The sequence below is a fragment of the Falco punctatus genome (assembly GCF_963210335.1).
Source record: "Falco punctatus genome assembly, chromosome: 9".
NCBI classification, from domain to species: Eukaryota; Metazoa; Chordata; class Aves; order Falconiformes; family Falconidae; genus Falco; species Falco punctatus.
In genome coordinates this window covers 41,011,262-41,035,264 of record NC_137589.1, presented here as the reverse complement: position 1 = coordinate 41,035,264, position 24,003 = coordinate 41,011,262, and the positions used below count along the sequence as shown (strand labels likewise).

Sequence of the window (24,003 nt, the reverse complement as noted above, 5' to 3'; positions counted from 1 at the left end):
TAAAGCCTTGCACGTTAGTCTTTGCTCACTAAGCATTCTACCTATGTAGAACTGAGCAGAAATCTTCACCGACAGGTTGTTCACCCCATAAGGGTTTGACAGGCCCTGTTCAAGCCATTCCCCTAACTTTCATGAAAGGCAGAAGCTTGCAGGGGTTCTCCTGACAAAAGAAAAACAGATCAGAACTGCTGTTTCTGGAAGCCTGGTCTCTACATGCTCAGCGCGTGGAGCTGAGAAAGGCGTGTGCCTTTCTTCAGCGCTGCCTTGGCTCCTTAAATCTTCCTAAAAACTCACCCTCTTAGCAAGAGCATCTACCTCTCTGACATTTCCTACGCCCCACACCATGCACAGCACATGGCCAGGGAGAAGCATCCTGCAGCCGGTGCTGGAAGACGCATCACGATCAGCAGAGGAATCGGCAGGCAGTGCCAGTAATTCAAACTATCCTGACCGTTCAGTGAACCTGAACCTGCTGACCTTGACAGCACTAGACAGCAGTGGCCTCAGGAATCCCAACCTTTAGAGAGGCATCAGCGGAGGATGGCTCCTGCTTTCTCCCTTTCTTTCTCTCTCTTCCCCCCCCCCCCCAATCACATCCCAGCAGCCAAGGGGCTCAACAGTCAATCCCCAGTGCACCAATTAGCTCCTAATTTGGCTATCTCTGCACTCCCAAGTCTATGTCAGTGTAATGTTAAGCATTGCTTGCCATTCATAGATGTAAATCATTCCTATAGAGGGGTGTCTTCTTGTGCTAAAGGAAAACACTAAGCACCTTGTTCCCTGTCAGGGTCAGAGAGAACCCCCTCCTCCTCCTCCTCCCAAAATGGGGGCTGCTGCTGTTTGGAAGGAAAGCAGGAGCAATTTTGCCTCCCTAAGTGATAGCATCAGATCCTCTAGTCTTGTTTCACTGGATCACAGGGGAAAGCAACAAGATCTCACTGAGTGATTAGCCTGTGAGAATCCTGGCTGGAGAGATGAGGGGCAGGGAACTGATTTGCGTGCTGCAGGGGGGAAGAGGGGTGTGTGTGAAGAGAGAGAGAAACCAGTATGCTTAATTTTGCCACAAGAACTTGCATTAAAGAAAAATGCAGTTTGTGAACATTTTAAGAGCATTTCAGGGAGTACTGGATTTCCTCCAGCTATCTCTGTGGCTGCCAAGCAAGACCTGAAATAAACAGCATTTTGTGTTGGCCTGCAGAGGCTAGGCTAAGCTCTAAGTCCTTGCATCTGGAGGACAACTCTGTTAACAGTACATGGCCTGAAAGAAGCAGTTACAGATACCTATCTACTGAGACGTAGCAGACATGTCTGTCTCCATCCATAACTCTGAAGGTGATTTTTACATCCATCAATCAGATAAAATAAGGGGCCTAAAAATAATGCCTAGGTCAACCTTTCTCCTTTGCTTTGCCTTCATCCATCCAAGCATCCTACTGCTTACATGCCATCAGGTTCAAGGTATACAGTCCTCTTCTCACACAGGTTGTCATCAGCTACAGAACACACAGGAGCATGGTGCCAGAACAGGAGCTAGGTCATGGGTATCACTGTTTCCATTTGGATATGGAGTACGCCAGCATTTCTTTTTCTCACTCACTCTGCCTATTTTGGGAGCTCAGAGGTGTTATTCTGCTTTTAAGCTAGGGGATCTGCATCAGAACAGGTTTGTAGGCACCTGATTAAGCCTTAATGAAGTGGTTATTGTGTATGAAATGTCCATCAAGTCTTGAGTGCCTTCTAGTCCTCTCTTAGATGCTTTAGAAAAAGCTGTTATAAAGGACAAGTGCACTTACATGCTTGGGTTTCCCAAAGGAGCTGTTGGGGTTTTTTTTGCTTTGGCTTTTGGCATTTAGTGTGGGAAGAGGTAGGCTTTGAACAGAAGAGTTGATCTTGCAAGCAGATCAGAACTATCCTAGAGTTTGGGACAACTTTACTAAATCCCAGGAAATTTAAAAAAAACACCCCTCTAGCTAATCCTCAAAGATACTTACAGCTGTTCTCTGCGGAGCCCTCTCTTATTTGTGAAACTGACTGCTACCTGTGACCGGGCCTCCTCTTGTTTGGGGAGGTATTCTTACAATTTGGGACATCTCTCTCACATGTGTCTTATAGAGGTGATATCAGTACAGGTTCCTTCATATACCAATAAGGGCCTTTACATGAGCACATGCAGAAAGATTCCAAATTACTCTACTAATGATTTATAGTTATTATAAGAAAGAACATTAAAAAACCCCAAAGAGTTTGCATGTTGACAGTCCAAGCAGATTACTGCATATTGCAAGCCTGTAGCTCTTTCATTGCATGGCATTTTGCAATTACCCATCCTGTATCATACATTGTTTATTAACCTTCCCATTCTTAAGATCTCATTTAATACTGAAATGTGGCTGACTCTCGGGTGGACCATGGCAGATGTTGAACAATACAGAGCATCAACTGTGAAATTTTGCTGTGCCATGTCCAAATGAAACCACAGGAGAATTAAGATATGCTGTGGGTAATCACTCAGGCTGGATTTTGTTCAGGACAGCCAGGTTAATGTCTGCACTCTTGCAAAAAATGCCATGGGAATTTTAATGACTCTGAGTGATTGGAGCCTTTGTTTTATGGCACGTCAAAAATGGCAGCTCTAAAAACACACTGCTTGAGCACTGGTTTAGTGCTGACTCAGAAGAGCTTCCAATAACATGATTCACTAGCATCTGGCTCAGGGGCAGGCACAGCCGCCTTCGACTTGCGAGGCTTAGGTAGAAGTGTGTATGAGGGGAAAATAAGGTGGAATGAAAGGAAGGCAAAGTCTAGAGCAAGGGAAATGGAAGGAAAGGAGGTATTAAGAGGCATGTTAGTGGGTGACCAAGCCAATGGAACCCAGCAGGCTAAAGAGGAGTTCATATTTTCTAGACACTGCATCGAAGGTGTCCATGGCCTGATCCAGATCTGCTGAGCCCTAATGCTGGTGGCCTCTCAGGTGTCAGTTTGCTCCACTGGAATCTCAGGGATCTCCCAGAAACTGGGAGATGGGGCTAGATGGGGACAGCCCAGCTCTGTGCTCCCTCCCTTGTCTCTAGTGGTCCTGATAGCAGCGTTGATTTGCATGTCAGGCAGGCAAAGCACTGCTTGAGAAAAAAAAAACCCTCCGAGTGTGGCAGTGTCAGCGCTCGCTGTTGTTCGACAGTGTAAAATTAAATTAATAAAGCCCCCAACACAGGAAAACATAACAGGAAATTAATGGCCTTTACTGTCGCTCTGATGCAGTCATTTGCAACCCTGCTTTCCGCACCAAAGACTTCATAAATGCAAGCAGTTTCTCTAAACAAGCATAGTTAGGGCTGCATGCAATGTAATTTTTTGCGTTGCTTCTGTCCTTTGGAGCTACAAAAGCCACCCTTTTTTATGTGCTCACCAAGGGGGATCCTGCCAAGGAGTAGCCCCCCAACAAATGGGCTTAGGAAGGTGAGAGGAGGGAGCTAAGTCACACCAATGATGTTAAGAACATCTTCTGCCCCGGCAGAGGGAACCGCATAGCTCCCGGTGCCCCGCTTTCCCTGCGGCAGCAGCTCTCCCTGAGGGCTCTGCGCTAAAGGCAATGTTGTGGACACCACAGCAGCATAAATCAGGATAACCCTTCTGATAACTTTCAGGATGTGTAAATCTGTATAACCACTGAATGCAAGAGACTTACAGATTTACACTAACTGGAGGATCTGGCCCGCTGTGTGACAGTGCTGCTTGCCACTCTGCCAGCATAAACAAAGCAAATGTACTGGGTCCTGGAGGCAGCTGCATTTCTGTCTGGCCAGCAGTCAAGCCTGATAGTGCTAGTAAGAGAGACTGGACCCATGCTCTGTCCCTCATTACAATGGTATAAATCCCCAGTGCTTCTTCTGAGCTAAGTGAACTGTTGCAGATCTGCAGCCACCTGACTAGGAGCAGAATATGTCCGCTCACCTCCAGCATACCCAAAGGTCACAAAGCAGCAGTGACTGCTCGCACAGCAGGCACCAGCTCTGACTACCCGGGCTAACATGCCTCATCTGCACACCCACACATGCTGTAGTACATGTTGCACACACATCTGAGGCAGCTGCTTGCATCCCACCCAATACCTGGAAAGGCCCTTGCTGGTGTATTCAGTAAGGCTGGATGTGCTGATTATTACTAACACATAGACCTAGGTCTGTACAGACTTAGTTTCCCAGATGCTCTGGGCCAAATTTGCAATCATACCCTTAGATGCTGTAGTAAATACATATGATTTTCATACGCATACACACACACTCCCTTAAATGCGCTTTGCATGCTCCCATGATAATCCAAGACAGATCTGAGTACACACTTCATTACGCATTTGCACACACAATTCATTTCATTTACATTCTCATTGAGCATTGCCATTTTGCTCATGTAAGCCCTGCATTAAAGCTGCACTGCCCGTCCCTGCTCCATCTGAGGGACTCAGTCATACACAACCCTTGTGGTAGCAGCACCGCAGCCCCTCAGCTGTCAGGCACCGGCACACATCTCACTCTTCCTCGGTCAGGCACACTTCCCACTTCCCTGCATGAGCAGCCTTCCTTGCTCACTGATTCCTCATCTGTGCTATACCCTCATTTCAAAACATAAAATCCCTTTGTTTCTGAACCTTTTGGCTCTAAGTCTGAGCATATAAGGAACAAATACACACAGTTTATGTGTCGCTGACACACTTAAATTACAGAGACATGTGGACCGACACAGTACCATCAATTAGCATACTCAGATCCAGGCTTGAGGATTCCCTTGAGGCAAATGGTCACAGGAACCTCAACAACTGCAGAGTTCACGAAGGCTGATACACTTCCTTGAGGTGATACTGTTCCAGCACTCACCTTCCAGTATCCCTGTTTCTGCAGGATCCTGTACATAACCTGAACTTGTACCTGATCTTCTTGCACTATCACAGTGGAGACCCCTGATAACATTCCCTCTCTATGCACTGCTTAACCTTGCCAGCCCCCCTGCACTCACTTGAGATCCTTTCCATCTGACTCTGAGGTTCATCTTTCTCCCCACCTGTTCAGTTATCACAGTGAAAGCCCTGACGATTCTTGCAGCACCACTATGTGCTGAAATACAGCACTGACCCATCTAGAGATGATGTCTTCTTCCATGCTGCCCAAAAGGCTGCAAAAATTCTTCTGCAAGGAAACGGAAACCAAATTTTTCAGCCCTCCCTTACCAAACCCTACTGAGCAGGGCAAGAAAGTCAACACAGGTGAAAAGATCACCAGATTAGAGCTGCTAGTCCTCACCTTTGTCCCTGCTACTGGGAGCACAGCATTAGCTTAATAATCATTGAGGATGCAAACAAAGTCTTTAGAAACACCACGACTACAGACTGGTGCCGACCAGGACGCCAGCACCAGACACTTCTGGCCAGGTGAAAATGTGTGATTTGCTCCCTCAGCCAAGGTCTTTGTCTTTGAACTCTCCCTTGGTTGGGGGTCAGCTCAGACGCAGATGCAAAAGGTCCGCTATTCCCAGCAGAAGCCTGATGCCAGGGTTTGAAGCCTGGGTCTGAAAGCGCTGCGCTCCTTCCTGGCCCCGTGCCGAATGCAGCGCGAGGGTCTGTGCAGGGCTGGCTGCCGTGAATGACAAGCACTGGCTATCGATCGCGTTCTGAACTCGGCCCAGCCGATAGAAGGTAATTAATGACTCCATTTGCCTCAGTACCGAGGAGAACAATTGAGTTTGAAACTGCAACAACTGGCAGTGCGGGGAAAGGCCCCCCGGGACGGCCAGGAAAGCCGCCTGACAGGCCCAGGCTGTGCGGGGACACCGGAACACATCAGAGGGGGAAAAAAGAGAAGGGAAATTGGATAAAGGGGAAGAGCAGCCCTAACACAAAGGGTGACTTCAGGAAGGGCAGCACACATAGTGACGAGTGCCCAGAAAGCAGGACAGGACTGTTATGGGCTAAGCCCCCCAGCTGGGATGGTGACAAAGGCAGGCTGCAGGAGGGGACAGGCTGTCTCGCTGGTGCAGGGGGATGGCACTGCAGCAGCCGGCTCAGCACCACTGCGTTAGACAGATGCGTTTCCCTCGGAGGCTTTTGACAATTAGATGGGTTCTGCTGTGTCACCTGGCTGGCAGTTCTCATGCCAGTCACATTCACTTTTATTATGACTGTGATTTTTATTGGTAGCACTGCGAGGCCTCAGCCGAGATTGGGGCCCCACGAGGCAGCAGGCAGACACGTCATGGGGGTGGTAACAGCCTCTGCCCCAAAAGAGAACAGTATCTCCATGTTTGCATGCCAGCTGCACGGCTTCTCATGACCTTCCTACATGTTTCTGCGCCACAAAGGTCTTCCTGCGCCAGCAATGCTTCTGGATTGTTTGTTGGAGACAGCCCTGTCCCACCCTGAGCAAGGGTGCTCTCTGTTGCCTCTAGCCAGGGAGGTGACTGTATTACACTGCTCTGTGCTACCTGTATGTGGCGGTGACTTTGTGGCTTCCAGGCCTGGGAACATCTCTTGTTTTGGAGCTATTTAATGGGTGTATTCCTTGTGTCAGATGTAGTTAAAGTTGTTCCTCTGTCCTCTGGCACAGCATTTCCTTGTTATCTGTCAGGATACTTCTGTGACACCTGTGGAGCATTTCTGTGTCTTGTGTTGAAGGTTTACGCTGAACACTGTGTGTGTGTGCTCCCTCAGCAGCCCCTCAGGAGGAAAGATGTTTCCTGTCACATGTGCAAGGCCAGTCCTGATCGTGCTGACAGTGACTGTGTGTTCTTGTGAGGGACACTGTGACCGAGGCCATGGTTCACCTCTCAAACTGTTAAGATACTTCTGATTTAAGAGAGAGGTGTCCCTGTGTCACAGCACCACACAGTTTCCTTCTCCAGTAAAAAGGGAACTGGGAAAGGTGATGCTGCTTCCTAATGCTACAGCTAGTGCAGTTACCCAGGTGGCACCCCCAGACTCCTCCTGCAGCTGAAGCCTTGCTTCACCACAGTACCCCTTCCAAGAGCTGCTTTCTTGGTAAATCCCCGTTCCTTAAGCTTTTACTCCTAGCACTGTTCTTCATCAGCTGAAGTGACTGTTGCCCACCACAGTGCCATTCCCCATGGGATCTGCTAGTCTTCCCCAACCCAAATTTTCCCCATGAGCCCTCCCTTCACTTTCACCCACAGCGCTTTGATGGACCAGTCTCCTCTGCTCCTTACTGCCACCTTTGCTCATATCTATGCAGTTGCCAGCTCCCATACTTGGTGTACTGTATTTGAGGCTTCTCCTGATAGTCCAGCTCACCGTCATATGCTTAGATGAGAATTGTGACTTGATCTAAACCCAGATATAAATGCCTGTCCCTTGCAGTTTCAGGGAAAAAATGAAAACGCATCCTCTATAGGTTTTGACACCAGAAAACAAACATAGGGGATTTACAATCCCTTGGTTTTGAAGAAAATATAATGATCTATGACTGTGAATGTCTCAGTGTTAGCAACACAAGATGTATAAATCTGTCTTTCAGGATCACCTCTCTGAAACTTTGCTTTGTAAGTAAAATCCTTATGCACAGGTCATATTATTGCTCTGCAAAGTTTGGGATTTGCATGCCCTACCATTATTAAGTCCAGTACTAGTGCAAGCAGTTTGGACAAGGCCCACCCTGAGGTAGCCTACAGGTCTCTCTCAAAGTTTCTTTTCTTTTGTAGATTTTAAAGCCTAGGCCATGGCAGACTACCCCCTGCCCTGTATCCAGAATCCTGTACTGCTTTTCCACTTCTCCCTATCTATTTGCTTGCTTTGATCATTCTGATTTCTTATCTAACCCTGCTCCTTCCCCTTCTCCTCCCTTCATCTTTTTCTTTAATTTCCCACTGACTGTACAGGTCCCTTCTTATCAGCCAGTCCTGAGTTTCCCAAATACACATAAGCACTTACATGCACACGCGCGCGCACACACACACACACACTGTCACAAATAAATAAATAAATAGAAAGGTCAGTGAGCAGAGCAGCAATAACCCCTAAAACAGTACTATCAGAGGGACATGATTGATCAATTGAATTCCATAGCGGCTCAAAAATGTGGGATTAAGTAGTGTATTATACGCACAATGAGTTGAGGCATGATGTTCATTTCAAGTTCATTTCGCCAGCCCTCTGCCACCAGATCAGGCAATCAATAGGGGCAGCAGATATCATATATCACCTCTCTCCGTGCTAGGGAGAGAGCACCATAATCTCTCGCAAATTTAGAGTGACAGATTTGTCAAGATCTGAAGGGCCCCTGAATAAATGAAGGAAAAGAGACTCCTACAGTGACTTGGGAAAGCTGTGGTTTCAGCTTCTTCACACAAAGGCATGGCCTGTGCACACACAGGAGACACGCGTGCACAGGGCTCTGCAGGCAGATAAGAACTGCAAATACGCATGCATGTGTGCACCAATCTGTATAACCACCCAGGGCAACTCACTAAGGGTAAAATCTGGTTTCATTACAATCAATGGAAGTTTTAGCATACACGTGAACACACGTCCACTCACACCAAACGCCATGCATGGTGTAGGGCTGCCATTCTTGAAAATCAAACATAGCCTAAATCAGCCGCTGCAGATGAACGGCTGCTCAGAGGCATGCACAGTGATGCAGAATCTAAAGAATATCAGAATAATGATCTGCTGTAAAAATACCCACATGTATTAGCACCATGGTGTGCACAGTCGTGCACACTGACTGACATGTGTGGAAAAATCCTCAAAGGCAAACAGCTTTACAGTCTGCAGACAGGTTGAGACACGTGCTGTTACAGAAAGAAGTATTTTTTTTTTTTGCTTGAGCCTGGACCCCGGAGCTCTGTGCCAGCTTTCTGCAGGGAGGACCGGACAGCAATGCCTACTGGAACTGGCAGCATGAGCCTCAAGCTACCCTAGTCCTCCTGAAAGCCACTCCCTGCAGTACCAGCCCAGTCCATCTAAAACATGAAAACTGCACTGACATACACAGTGTGCAGTCCACCAAGCCTCATCTTTGCTTTGTTTTCTCTTAGTCAAATCTGTCATGAACTCCAGCTTTCGGGAACTTGAGAGATTTCCCTTGTGCAGATAAGCCTGAGGAGAGGAGAAAATGCCAGGGATCAGTGCCAGTGAACAGCCCTGCTCTGGCTAGGGGTGGAAAAGAAAGAGAGAAGGGGCTGCTCGAGGGAAGGCTGCTGGCCAGGACAAATCAATATGTAATATTTTCTATGGTCTTGTGAGTGGTACTGTACTACGTTACTGTATATAATGTACTATTGATTATATCATATCGTATAATCACCTATAAACGGATATATCTCATAGCCAGAAGGCAGCAGGCTCAGTTATAACTCTGGGCCACCAGTTGGCCATGAACTGTGCCAGCAAAATACCCGCCTTGGCACCATCCACGAGCTAAAAGATGAAGTGGCGGAGTGGCACGGTTCTGTCCGTTGCACAGCAAGTGCCACTCCAGGCTCCCGGGAACATCATCTGCCCACGAGTGCCTCGCAATCTCATGGAGGAGGGAAGAAGTCTATGCAGATCCCTCAACCATTTTCTTGACAGACAGACAGCAAGTTTCTGAGATTCACAGACTGGGAGCCACCACTTCAGCCAAGAAAGGCTGAAGTATGAGGAATAATAGTGAAAAAGCAGGAAGGTAATCACAGCGCAAGAGGGAGAACCCGATTTCAGGTCAGCCTTGTGTCTGACGGAGCACAGTAGGTAGAGACTCAGCATGGAGGGTATGAAGGTACATCAGCCTGGATGAGACAGGGGATTATAACCAGTCTCACCAAAGTTAGGCTGAGAGGTGACAGCAGAAAGATACTCAGCACAGTTGGAGAAGATTATAATGAGCAGACTTGCCTCAGATGAGATGAGGGATTATGACAAAGGAAGATTCACTTCAGCTGGGACAGGAGGTTATAACAGACAGACTCACCTTGGATGTGACAGATGCTAATAGCAGGAGACTCACTCCAGATAAAACGGGGTTATAACAGAGATAAATGTACCTCATTTGAGTTGGGGGATAACAGGGAAAAAATACAAAAACAGGTGGGTGATAAGATGGTTTATCACAAGGAAAGATTCACTTTGGATGGGGCAGGGCATTTATAACGGGCTTACCTCGGAGGGGATGAGTGGGCTGTAAGAGATGTGGGATGGCACAGCAGAGACAGAGACACCTGGAACATGGCAGGAGGCGCTGCAGTGAGACTGAACTGTGTCAGCGGCCTGTTGCAGGGACAGAGAAGCACTTCTGGCAATGCTTCTACCAGAAAAGGGCTTTTTTCCGAGGAAGAACAAAGGAATACCAGGAGGGCAAATTCCTACTGAGTAGGACTAGGTTTTGTAATACAATAATTCATTTTGGATAGGAAGGGGGACCAACAGAGACAAAGATTCATCTCGTTTTGGAGGGAGTTTTATAACAGAGATATGGGTTGTGATAAATCACGAGCTACACATAGGAGAATGGGACAGAGATCATAACAGAAACCAACGTATGTTGGATGGGGCAGATGCTCCACAGGGAGAGACTTGTCTCTGGTGAAACATGGAGTCAGAAGCAGGATTATTCCTGTTATCTGAGAGGATGAAAGACTCATCTGGGGTACGACAGGATAAGATCAGATGAGAAGGAAATTATAACAGAGATATAACTTCTATTGGGACTGGGGAGGTACAACTGACTGACTCACTTCCAGGCTGTAAGAGAGCCCTTTCTCCATCCCAGGCATCCTCAGCCCTCTCCAGTACAGGCCCACCCTCAGCACGCTGGTTTCTCTATGAGCTGCCTCTCCCAGTAGCCTTCCAGCGATGCTAATCGCTCTGCTTTGCTCCCATTTTATGCTCAGCGATGGAGATTTGGCAATTTTTAACACTGAAAATCAGCGGAACCGAAACTCATCTCTGAGCCAAGCACCATTCCCCACAGCCTCACTCATCCTGGGCAGGATTGTCCCACAGAGCCTGTGGGAGCAGCCTGGCAGCTCCAGCAGACAGGAGAGGGCTTCCCCTGGGTGCTTCAGCCCCTGCTTCCCGCAGGAGCGGCACAGCTCCCTGGATGGAGGCGGAGTGCCCCACTCTTTCCCACTCCATCCTTTTCCTGCATCCCTTGCTGATCCCAGCCAGGGTGGTGCTAACTCCCTGTTTTCTCTGTCTGTGCCCTGCAGATGTATCCGAGGGCTCAGTTCCCAATGGAGATTCCCAGAGCAGCGTGGACAGTTTGCGGAAGCACCTTCGTGGCGACACTTTCACCCAGCAGCAGCTGGAAGCTTTAGATCGAGTTTTTGAGCGTCCTTCTTACCCAGACGTCTTTCAAACATCAGAGCACATCAAATCTGAGCAGGTGAGGGCCTGGCCCAGTAATGGGCACCCACAGGATGATGACAGGGAGATTGTCTCACTGAAACCACTCTCTCCCTCTTCACTCACCCCTTGCTCTCACACTGACCTGTTATTTCACATACATCACACTTACATTTTACAGTACTTTCTAGTTGTAAATATACCACTGTGCCGATGCACGTGTGTACACGAGCTCTACCTCATCTCATGAACTTGCCATGTACACACGCGCTGTGCTCTCCCTAAATCCCCATGTCCACCTTTCCCTTGGCACAGACTCCTGCAGGCAGGCAGGCACGCTCTTGCCCTGAACGTGCAAACACCGCCATGCATGTTCACCGGCACACAGCACTGCACAGAAGCTCCTGCACTCTCAGATCACACTGGTGACCAACGAGCCACAGGGCTGGGCTTTAACTGAGCATTTTCCTTCATGGCCCAAAGCTGAGACTTGACTCCCATCTCCAACCTAGTTTTCTGCACTTGTGCAGCTCTGCCCCCCTTCCCTTTACTCCCCCGCTCCCCCGGCCTTTTATCCCAAAAGCTGTTTGTCTTAATAAAATGAAAATCAAAAGTCTTTTTAAACCGCCCCAAGCCATAAACCAACAAAGGAAGAGAAGGAGAGGCTGGCTGTGGACTCCCTTCATCCCAGAGTCCCTGGGTTTATTACAATGAATAACCTTTATTTACTTTCATTAGACTATTAAGCACCAGCACAGTCATTTTTCCCCCTGAAACTCTGAGCAGGGCCCATAAAGCAAATCCGAAGCCTAATTGAGTTCATTTTAATTTCTCTCCGATCACAGCGAATTACTCTGGTGATAAATCAGGGGGCAGGCTCACCCCCAGTAGAAGGCCTAATTTGCAGCTAATTACAAAACTGATTTCTACAGGAAGATCAATACAAGAAGGAATTGGAAATGACTAGGCAGTCCTAGCCAAGCAGGGACAGGGGCGGGGAGGGGGCAGCGTGCAGGGAGCCTGCTGGAGGAGGGGGAGATGTCAGGAGGGGGTTGGGGAAGCGCATGGAAAAAAACGGAGCAGAAAGAGCAGAAAATCAGTTTTAATTTAACGTAATATTAATCAGAGCAACTTTTCCTGCTGTTTTGTAGCCTTCCCAGTTTCTCCAGCTCCCGCGTCTGGTCCGGAGGCTGCCACAATAAAAAGGCAATTACCAGAACCTTTCGGACAGGATACCCTTTCAGATTCAATGGCTCTCCCCCTCCCACCCTTCTGTTAGCCATGTGGCTCCCCCCTCCCCAATTTCATACCCCAATGCACAGAGTGACAGAGGCAGGGGATGAGGCTTCTTTGTTTGTTTTTAAAGAGCTAGGACAGAGGTAACAGCGGAGGGGAGGCAGTCAACTCAGCAGAGAGCCTGGCTACAGTGGGCCAACACTGGCTGCTTCTTACAGCCCGCCTGTCCCAGTCATGTCATTGCAGCCCTCCGCTCCAGCTGTCCTTGTCACCAGGGCAAACACCTCCTGCCTCCGCTCAGCCAAGAGGAGGAGATGTGGATTTCCCCTCTCTTCTCCCCTGGGTTGGCACAGGCAGCTATCCCCATCCCCACAGCACTGAACCGGGTCTCAATTGTACTGCAGTAACGGGTCAGATCCCTCACCCCTCTTCCCCTTCACAGCAGCACACAGCGGGTGGTATAGTTCATCCTAGGAACCGCAACTCCCCCCCGCAACCCATCTTCTCTGTTTCCTCCTTCTCCTCCTCTTCCATCTGTGCAGGGGTTTGCATCTCTCCTCTTCCTCCCCCCCATCTGTACACTCTTCCCTTTCTCCTGGCGCATCAATAGCGAGCTGTCTTTCTGCTCTCTTCCCCAGGGTAATGAGTACTCCCTCCCAGCTCTGACCCCTGGTCTCGATGAAGTCAAATCAAGTCTATCCACCTCTGCTAACCCAGACCTGGGGACAAATGTGTCAGGACCCCAGACGTACCCTGTGGTGACCGGTAAGCTGCCTGACCAAACAGCAAAACCAAGCTTTTTATTTATTTCCCTCATCACCATTAGCTTCTGCTTTTTCTGCTAATGCAAGATATCCCTCTGTGGCAAACACGGAAAGAGACAGAAAGACTGTGGAGGACATAAGGGCTCAAGAGAAGCTTGACATTCAGAGTACTGGCAGGTTTGGGTACACCTAGAGCTGCCCAGCTCTGATGCAAAGACAGGCAAACCAGGCATGAATCAGGAACTTGTGTGCCCAGATGGGGCTTAGGGATGGATGTTGGTGGAGGACAGCCATGTCCAAATACGCACTGTGGTTTTTGCCTTTGTGTCTGAGAACAAGAGGGTTGTGGCTTACCCATGATCCACACTTGCTCTTCTTCAGGAGAAACAATAATTTAAGTTTTATTCAGCCCTGGCATTTGGAAGGGGCATTTGCAAACTAAACACTGAGGTCTGCTGAACTGTGACTGCTAAACTCCTTCTTCCTTAAGCCCATGAGTCTCTAGCAGCAGCTGGCAAAAGATGTTTTTTCACAGCCTTCCTCCTTGCCTCACATGCGGGCACATGAAACTCAGGTGTGTCTGGGAGAGTAGGGAATGAGAGCGAGTGCATGACAGCAGAGGGGTTGGGATGCACACAAGTAGGAGGCAATTCCTGCAGCAGCTGCTCCACAGAAGCTTCCTCTCTGTTGATGGCACATGCAGGACCTGTGCGGCACAGGGCTGTCCTGGGGTCACGGGGCACACCACCCTGATGCTAGTGTTAGATTGCCTGCCCCGTGCGTGTCTAGAGCCGTAAGGAGGTATTCTGGTGCCACAGCTCTTCTTCTCAGGCTTTAGTGGCCGCTGGTCCCTGCCCACACAGCTACCGCAGGTTTGCACATCTCCTCCCAGGTAGCTAAGGCAGCTGGCAAGGCCTGAGCACCTCGCCCGTTTGGTACATCCTCCCTTCCCTACAGCTGCTGTGGCCCCTCTAGAAACCTCGCGGTGGAAGTTGAGAAATAACTCATGACAAAGAGGTGTAAGTCCTCTTAGCAAGGGAAGGAGCTGTTGCCTCTTAGCCAAAAAACTGTCCTGTCATGGCACAGCGTCAAGAGCACTGGCATTTGAATCTCAACTTTTTCTTGCAGCAGCCGCAGCTAATAGCCGCTGAGGTCAAAGCAGCTCCTGGCTGAGGCAGGCAGTCATCGCTTGTTTGGTCAACACTGAGCAAAGGCATATTGTTGCATGCAAATTTTGGCTACCCAAAACTTCGGGACCAGGCAGGATTAGTAGCTGTTATCCCAAATACAGAGGCGATCCAGTGTGAGGTCTGCAAAATTTCATGGAGAATCATGGGGAGGCAAACTGCCTATTTAGGAAGCGTCTAGAACCCAGACTTTTTTTCATGGCTTTTACTACTATCAGGCTTGATCCAGGATCCTTGTAGCCATGCAGTTTCTTAGCCAACCAGAAAAAAATGGCTCAGCTGTGGCAGAATTGCTCCACGTTTCTTTGCATTTGCATATGCAAGACAAAGCTCAGCTGGTGTCCATCTACTATTTAGCAGCTCTACATCTCTTACAGGAAATACTTCCCTGTCTTTGGGGTGCAAAGCCAGTTGGATAGTAGTGCTTTCCTTCCTTCATGGAAGGCAGATCCCCATAGCTGGATGTAAAGGTGAGACAACTAAAATCAGAGTTTAAGGTTCAAAGGGGCCATTAAAATAATTCTTTTTAGTCCTTCTGCCTCAGTGAAGATGGTGCATTCCAGCATGTTAATATGAGAGCAGAATTCCCGAAGGCTGAGGACACTGCACAAACTTTGGACAGGACTGTCACAAGGGGACAGCAGGAGAGAGATCTGGCCTTGCAGAAGAGGCTGTGGGCTGAGGCAGAAAATCTTCTTGCCCCCACCCTAGTGCCATCCCCACTCTGTTCCCTGCAACATTCCCAGCTCAGCTCAAGAACATCCCCATCAGATCCATCTGGATCCAAGACTGAGAAAAGTTCATTTCAGACCCAGCTTGACATTCCCAGGTGGCAACTTAGCACTAACATCTCAATCTGTATGCGACATTTCAATCAGCGCAGAGTAACAAAAGCAGAACTATTAGCGTTGGGAGCTGTTCACTGGTGGTAATGATGGGGAAACTCAGAAACTGGAAATGAAAATGGAAAAAAACCCCTCAACACCCTGAAAGGCAGCAGGGAAAGAAGGGCGGAGAATTTTTCCTCTACACTTAGGCCAGGATCCAATGTTTGGATTAATGATGCCATTACCCAAGAAAGGACTTCAGATAATGCTCATTCTTAAAATGTTTTTGCTGGCAATTAAATGGTTGCAGTTATTGATCTTCATTGATCTGATGTCCTCAATTTGCATAATCTATTAAAGATGAATGATTCATGATATGTTTGCTATGGGGCTGGGCAATGCTTTCAGGAAGGACCAGAGAGGTGAGGAGCTCAGTGCTGCCTCCTGATCTACCCTGGCCAGGAAATTAAGGAAGAGGCTGGGAGCATGCAGATTTCTTTGGTATTGCCCAGATTCCTCTCCCAAGAAGGGATATTGGAGTAAGAGCGAGTACTTAATTGCTGGCTGCCTGTTCTGCTGCTATAGTGTTATCTTTGAAATGCCTCTTTGCTCTTGTCGCAGGGCAGTCTGTGAACCCAGGTGATAACAGAAAGAGATGTGAAACAAAAATCCACCCACACAGGCTACAAACTCTGCGTGCAGTCACTTCAGGGTGTAAGATTTACCTTCAGTCTACAAGATGGTCTCCTCAGCTCAGTCTTGCCAGACAGAAAGAAGTATCACTAGCTCTTTCCAAACCAAAGCTGTCCAGCCCTGGATTTTTGCCCTTTCTGAATATTTCAGAGAAAGCCCTTCTCCACTCTCTGTCTCATGACTAGCTTTCCTCAGCAAGCTCTCTCAGCTCACACCATTCTGAGAATATACCCCTCCAAAAGCCATCAAAACCTCAACAATATATAGCTACCTGAAATCTGGGAACTTGGTGAGGTAGTTGAGTACAGGTGTTGCTGAAGTCCCTTTATCTGCTTGTAAACTTTGTTGAACCAAAGAGCTAGAAATGCTGCAGAGCAGGCAGCCCCCTCCCCAACATGCAGGATGGACCTCCCCAAAGTCCTGGGCATCTACTCCAAGACAGAGCTTAGCATCACAGTTAGGTACAGCACAGCCTTGCCTAGTACTGCCAATATCAAGCTCTCCCTTTCAGACAATTATTCTATCTGATGCATCTTAGATGGTCCATTTATTACTTATATGTCCTAAAGCAAGTAAACAAGAACATTTGTTCAGTATGGAGCAGACAGGTCACCCTTATTTCTCCCCAGTAAGTACCTGCAAGGCATTTCCATGAGTGAGCTGACACTTGGGGGCTAGTTGGGCACTAGGCTAGGAAACATGCTCCTGCTCTCCATCATATAGAACAGTCAACACAGAAATTTTCAACTTCCTTCTGAAGTATCAGAGAAAGCTCTCAAGAACTGTCTGAGAACACCATCTCCCCTCTTCCTTCATGCAGAGGCCAGTAAGCCAGCTACATCTTGCCTTGATGTTGCATGGCCATCATCGCTAGATTGGCGTAGATCTGTGACACCTTTCCCTGGACAGTAATTTTGAACCCCAGTCAGATTTCCTAGAAGCAAAGATCCAAGCTCGAACATACCATGGCGAGTATGTGCAGTACATGCACAACACCAAGACAAGAATTCTGTTGTTCAGAGATGTTCTACTTTGGTTATTTCTATTGAGTGCAAACGGCCCAGGCAGATGAGTATAAACCTGTACAGGGCTAAGTAAACACAGAAAACCTCAATAGCTTTCTTTTATTCAGTAGTTTCCATAGATCTTTGAGTTTGGAAGGTACTCGGTAGCTAACACCCAAGAGGTGAGTGGAGGACAACCTCAAGATTTTGGCACTAGCAACAGGAGTACTTTAAAAGCACAAGGTTGTTCTCAGAAGCCTTGAATCATTTGGGAACAAAGATGAAGATCCTTCTTTAAGCACTATCAGAAGTCACATCTTTTGGAATAGGCATGCATGAAAGAAGTGAGGTGTCTTCAGATCAGGTTCTGAGTTCTGGGGACTGTGATAGTTTGGGAGCAGAGTCCTTTCCAGCTCAGTTATCTAGCCCAGAAGTTACACAACAGAGAGGTAGCACTATGGGAAATAAAACACAATGAACTTTTAAGGTATGGTTTGAAATGTTCTTATTAACAGACTACTAAAGGGGAGGAATTACGTACTAGATGGATCCTAAAATTACAGCAATGTTAAAGAAAAAACTTTCCTTAACTGAATCCTGGCAGTTTTAACTAATCAGACCATGTTTCCCAGCCCACTACAACCAGTGAGATCTGCAAAGAAAAGTAAAGGTAAAAGACAAACCCAAGAGAAACGGGGCAAAAAAAGCACTTCAGGAACTTCTACCGCTGACTGAAAATGGGAGTATGTGTCCCCATCTTGTCCTGTGAGGCAGTTTCTGAGTGCTTTGTGTGCTACGGTTAGCACCTACTAACAGCAATAGGTAACTTTTTAAAATCAACACCACCCACCAAAACAGCTACCGCATCCTATACAGAAAACGTTTCCTTCTCTCTGGGAAAGAAACTTTTCCCTAAAGCAACAAGTATCAGCCAGAGTGCGAAATCCTGATGACAGCTCATGATGTGTCAAACAAAAGCACCAAAAAACCCACAAACCCCATCGGTCTAAATCTCCTCCAGACCTTCCCTTTTCGGCATGGGACCAGAGTTTTTGTCATTTTAAGTTATTTTTTCAAATTCATACATGAATGTATGCAAAAAAATTTGGAAATACTGACATAAAAGCTACTTGCTATATCTGAAAGATGTACAAAAATGATACTTAAACAGCATCTGATTTTATGTAAGTTTTCAAGAAACTTGTGATTCTGAGCATAGAGAAATCACTGGCTAGACACCTGTATCCAAAGTTTTTCTGAAATGATAAACAATCTTTTGAGAACTTTAGCCTCCTGCAAGGTGAAAAGACATTATTTCCTTCGTTTCAGCCTAGTGAGTGAATGGAAGAGAATTTTGTTCAGTTCAATAACCAGGTCATTCAAAACTAAGAAACAAACTAGGATTTGAAAAAAAATTTGTTTTCCTCTGTCAGTAAATGAATTAAGCTTGGTGTGAAAGGATGAGATCTATTAGTTCTAAAATCAGTTGAAATGTCTCCTTATATATATTTTTTTTTTCTTCATTTATTAGTAATTTTTAATGCAAAACCTGCTTCAAAAGGTTTGCATTTTCTGTTCTAGTATATTTAGGAAGTCAGGGAACTTGTGGTCATTTTATTTAATTAGCATGAATAATTACAAATACTGTTTTTAATTTAATTCTAATTTCCAACCAAATATAACTTGACACAGATCACATGTAAAAAGTTAGTAATCTCATAAAATAATAATATGGACTCATCATTCACTATTTTCTCATGTAATAACATGTAAAGACAAATTATATTAAACAGCATAATTGCTTAAATAAATGTGCACAGATGTAGTTCATCTACTTAGCAAAAACTGAAATAACCACGTTTAGTGTAAATTTTGTATTTATCAGAATATTTATTACCACCCATAAAATGCAACCTTTTAGACAACAGCATCATAGTGCACATGTAAAACAAGTTGATCCAGCCTGCTGTTTTAAGTCATAATTAAAACTGACCATTACTTTCAGTTGTACTTATATCATTACGCTGAGAGGGGGAGCATTTCCTTCCCCTTTTCCTTGTTGGTACTGGTGAAGATTCCCTGCCTTGCTCCAACCTTCTTTAGCCTCTGATACCAGTGAGCAATGGCCCCGGTCAGGGTGTGACTGAGCTGACTTAGGAAAACCTCAGGAAGAACCCGCTGAGGCCTCCGGCTGGCTTTGGTGATGGCCACCCCTGGAGATGCAGACCCGCGCCCTGCGGCACAGCACCACGGCTGCAGCCGCCAGCTGGCAGCCAGCCAGAGGGGCACATCGCTGGGCGCCCCAGTGCCCCCAAAATGGAATATGATAATCACTCACGTGGCTGCTACAAGGCTGTTACTGTCCTGCCTCATCAAAATGAAGGAGGTATTTCCTGAGAGTGAGCCTCTCCTCTATTCAAGATGAGGAATCGGCAAAAGTAGAAGTCCACAGGACCTCCCAACTTCATCAGTTGTTTCTCATCCCTAAGAAAAGATAGCATCTTCTTATCTAGTCAAGGAATTTGAAAAGGCAAAAGGTGTTACTACTCTTCTCCAGGACCAAATGGCTGAGGGTGATAGATGGTCAGATGAATGATCCTTGCAACAGACAGGAATAGCAGGGGGCAATCACATAAACTATTTCCATGCATCCAATGGAAGTTTCACTTCACATCACTTTATGATGCTGAAGAATGCGGCTTGTGGGCTTGAAAGGCACACTGACGTGAGGAACCCAGAAATGAATGGGCCCGAAAGAAATAAGGAGTTCACCTTGCTTAAATTAGCATTTAAGTGAATGATAGCAGTGAATGACAATAATGCTGTGTAGTGACAACAGCTGTGAATTGGCATGCCCCGTCTGATTTCCCTCAGCAAGGGGACAGCGCTGCAGGCTGCCACATTCTATGCTGCTGGTGAAAAAGGGACTTTTTTAGAGAAAATAATTGTATTGTCTTCCCAGCAATTCAGTTTTTGCCTTTTCTTTTGAGGCTAAATGCAGGATCCAGGAAGTATAGCTATGATGAAAATTTTTGTGATGTAGACATTTTCCCACTGACAGCAAAGACAGTGTTTTATATCTGAGTTAGGCAACACCTGTCAGCAGGTGTTAATAACTTTTGATCTCCATCAGCTGTACTGGATTTAGGCAGGCCAGCTGCCTGTACAATTCAAACTGCCCACTGCAGTCTTTCAGAGAAACGGAGAGCTTTCGGCAATCTTTGGTCCTTCTTTGCAAATTTTGGATTGCTGTGGGCTACCCAGAAAGATCTATCCTATCTTATGATCAGTAGAATACCACTGTGATGAAACCTTGGAGGTATCGGTAATGAACACTGGGTGAAAAACTAATGTGTTCTAATTACATTTCCCAGCATATATTTCAAAAGCATGTTGTTTAAGAGGTAACATTCAAGTCCCAGACCACCAAGGAATAGGCATATGCTACACTTTAAGGCAGGAAGTAGTTGCCCAGCATGACAGGCTGGGACTTCAGAAAGGGGCAACAGTACAAACTCCACTGAATCTCTCTGCCTGCCAAGTGTACAAGCTGCACATCTTCCCCCCGACTTGAAAGCACATCTTCCTTCATCAGCTCCATCTGCAAACAAATGTACTTGGAGCCACATGAAGTTGACTTCAGTGGAGTTCTCAAGTGATTAACATAAACAGTACAACTAGCTTTAACGAGTGAGTCCAGATCACAGGTCTACTGGAAGCTCCATGTTACGAAGACTATAAAACTTCTTTTGTCCAAAGTAACATAGAGAGTCAGCACATCAGATTACTTGGAGAGCAGCAGTTCATCAGATCAGACACAAAATCTAGATTTATAAAATTCAGTTTTTAAAAAATTGGGGCAAATAGATTTCAAAAGTTGACATCAGTGATGTTACAAGAGTTTTGACTCTCAGTGGAAAGAAATCCAAGGCAATAACCTGCAAGTATTGGGCTAAGAACGTGGATGGATCTGTGCAGAAACAGGAAATAAGCTTGAACACACAAGGCTCATTGTCCAGTCAGCAGAATATAAAGAGAAGACAAGAAAGGTACAATGAGAAGCCGATTAGTCTTTGCGTGCTTTTTCTAGCAAAGATCTGTTGTGATCACGGGGGAGGGAAAGAAATAGGATGATTTTTCTCTTCAGTGCAACTTGCATAATGCTCTTGCAAAAGAAAAGCTAGAAAACTAAGAAATGAAAGAAACAGTGGTTCTGACATGACAGAAAGCAGAAGTAAAAGATACGCAGTGTCAGTCCAGTTTGGTCTTTTGCACGACTTCTAGAATCTGAGTCAAGGTTCTCATGTGGGATAAAGTGATGTGACTCCACTGGCTGTAGTGTAAACTACCAGTTTGTGAATGCTGAGGACTCAGGCCTGTTCTGTTTGCCCCAGTGAAACTTTTCTAAGGAATGGAGAATGCAAATATGGAAAAAGATGTTTCAATGGTGGGTACAAGCACAGGATTTTAAACACCTGCTTTGGCACAGGGCTCCTACATGAACTTGGGTACGTTTTCTTTGTGCTCAGTTCCTCACGGATACAACAGTGATCCCTAAGGGATGCTGTAAGGATATGTCTTCTAAAGAGCGAGGCGCTGCAATCATATGAATATTTGATAGAGACCCCAGGAGAAGACAAAGGGTAAACATTGTCAGGGTGGTGAGCAGTGTTGTTAAGTGGTTGTGTACAGGCCATCCTTTATGCAGGGATGCGCCATCTTGATATTCTTTGTTTACTGAAAAGGAGCACCGGATGGAGGTAGCTTATCCTCCAGGAAACCAGCAATGAAAAACAAGCAGCTTATCTAGTCATGCGAACCCCTCTGCTTCCCTTCCCTTCAGCAGCAGACAGCACGATAAAAGCTGAGACAAGTCTCTGTAGGAACCCAGAGCTGTGAATCTTCCTCTCACCCTGTCTGGCCAAAATCCCTTCATTCGCAGGGGGAATTTAGGCCAGAGATCACCAGTTCTAGCTCTCCGCCAGAATAACAGAGGAGAGGGTTAGAAAGGAAGAAAAACAGCCATAACTCAACAAGTACAGTCAGAAAGAGAAGAGATGCACAAAATATGTAGTCCTCTGCTATGCTTCCAGCCATATCCCCACTCTGCTGACCCTTTCAAATTTCCCCCACCATGACACTGGGTGATTTTTTTTTTTGGTCTCTCATAAACAAGGATATCATTTGCCATTTAGATGAAAGGAGGCTGGGACAGGAATAGATTTCAGTTGCTTTGGAAAGGGGTTGCAGACTCATTCCACCCTGCATTTGATTACAGGTCAGTATTCCGGCCTTTGGGGCTCTCTGATGCAGCCTCACTGAGGGACACCCCGAGGCACAGAGAAGCCAACACGGCAGTGCTCCGCAGCTTGCTGGCTCTAGCAGGACGTGGGACAGGAATGGGCAAGTTCTCCACCACAAATATGAAAAAATTAGACAAAGGAGAAAGTCAGAAATGAAAACAAAAAAATGGCAGCTGAATTTTGACGTGGTTAAAATGAAGAATGCGACCATGCCGTTCACAGGTGGATAGATAGATCAATCAATTGATCTCATCTACACTGACACACTTTGGAGCTATAATTCACTGCTGGGGCAATTATTCCAGCACAGCAGTGGCAGGAGTTACATCGGAGATGGAATTCAGGTGCTTTTAGTCAGGGGAGAGTTGGACAACAAAGGAGTAAAAATTAGTAAATGCCATCCAGCAGTAAAGATACGTGGGATAGAAGTTACGTGTGTGCAGTTGCTGATCGTGGAGGAAAAGACAGACAGAAAAACAGACACATAAAAGTCTGAGTTTTGGTTGTGCAATCATTCACTGTCTGACCTTATTCTTGCCTCCTCTCCACTACTCTTGGAGAGAAAAGCATTTAGCACTATTGTGTCCCAGTCTCTTTGCCATGTTGCTGTTGACTTCTGTATTCCCCCGCACTGAGTAAATGGTGCTGCCTCTGGAAGGTGCAAGGAATTTTTCTTCATAAGCCTTGATGTGTTCAAGAGAGGGCTGGACTCATCTCTGCTGTGAGTCTGACAGGGGCTTTAACAGCCTCACAACACCGGGACAAATAGCTTCTGGTCCCTTAACCCTTCCCAGCTTTGCAAGGCAAGGCCTAGCACTGTTGTTCCCATTGCAAGGGCTTTAGACAGTCTTTCAGGCTGAAATCCTCTCTGTGGTGGCTGGGCAGAGCGGAAATCCAGGGGCTGGATCAGATTGGCCTAATGCTACAGCAGCTTAAGCGGTCTGTTTTACCAGAGATTATGGTTTCACTTACACAGAGCGCCTGAAAAATGCTGTGGTTTAGGAAGGATTATAGCTGAAAATTCCATGCTTTAAAAGAGAAATAAAGCAGGGGAGGGACTAGGAAACCCAACGTGCCTGGAGGTTGTGCAAACAGGATTAACCTCTGCCCATAGCACCTCTGCTTCTGCACACCCACGCTTCCCGTGTCCATCTTTTTCTCTGCCCTTTCCTCCCTGGCGGCTCCCCACAAGATGGAGAGCTGAAAAAGGAGCCCAGAAAATGCCCAGGACCAAAGCATCCCTAGTTTATTTAGATATGACTGTCAAACTGCTTCCTTGAAAAATATCACTTCTCTTGCAGCCCATGAAAGCCAGGGGAACTTTTGGCCCTTTGCCTGCAGGTAGAGCTATTCATCCAAATTATCTAGTATCAACATTATATGGATAAAGGCTTCAGCACTCCCAGACTGCTGGTGGTGACTCTGCCTGTCTGGCCTGAAGGTAAATCCGTGCACTCCTTGCCATCTGATGACAGAGGATGCAGGGGAAAAATAGCTTTAGGGGTTCTCCATCTGCAGAGACTGGCACTAGCACATGGAAGCTCACTGGTAGGATTGTAGTTGTAAAAAGCAGAAGGTGGGCACTGATGTGCTGCCTACTCTGGTGACTTTAATTAACTGTGCAACAAGAAGCAGACACTCCAGCTTCTGTCCCCCATATCCT

General features: G+C 46.6%; 1 protein-coding gene across 8 annotated transcripts in view; it reads left to right on the top strand.

Moving 5' to 3' along the window:
• PAX2 (paired box 2) overlaps positions 1-24,003 on the top strand; it is a 117,526-nt gene that overhangs the window by 47,285 nt on the left and 46,238 nt on the right. For 6 of the 8 annotated variants that reach the window (XM_080400814.1, XM_080400811.1, XM_080400809.1 and 3 more), the window contains exons 6-7: positions 11,191-11,366; positions 13,201-13,327. In XM_080400814.1, coding sequence (XP_080256940.1) covers positions 11,191-11,366; positions 13,201-13,327 — 303 coding nt within the window. Of the gene's footprint in view, positions 1-11,145; positions 11,367-13,200; positions 13,328-24,003 lie in introns of all 8 variants that reach the window. The other 2 variants (XM_080400812.1, XM_080400813.1) reach the window with 1 other exon arrangement.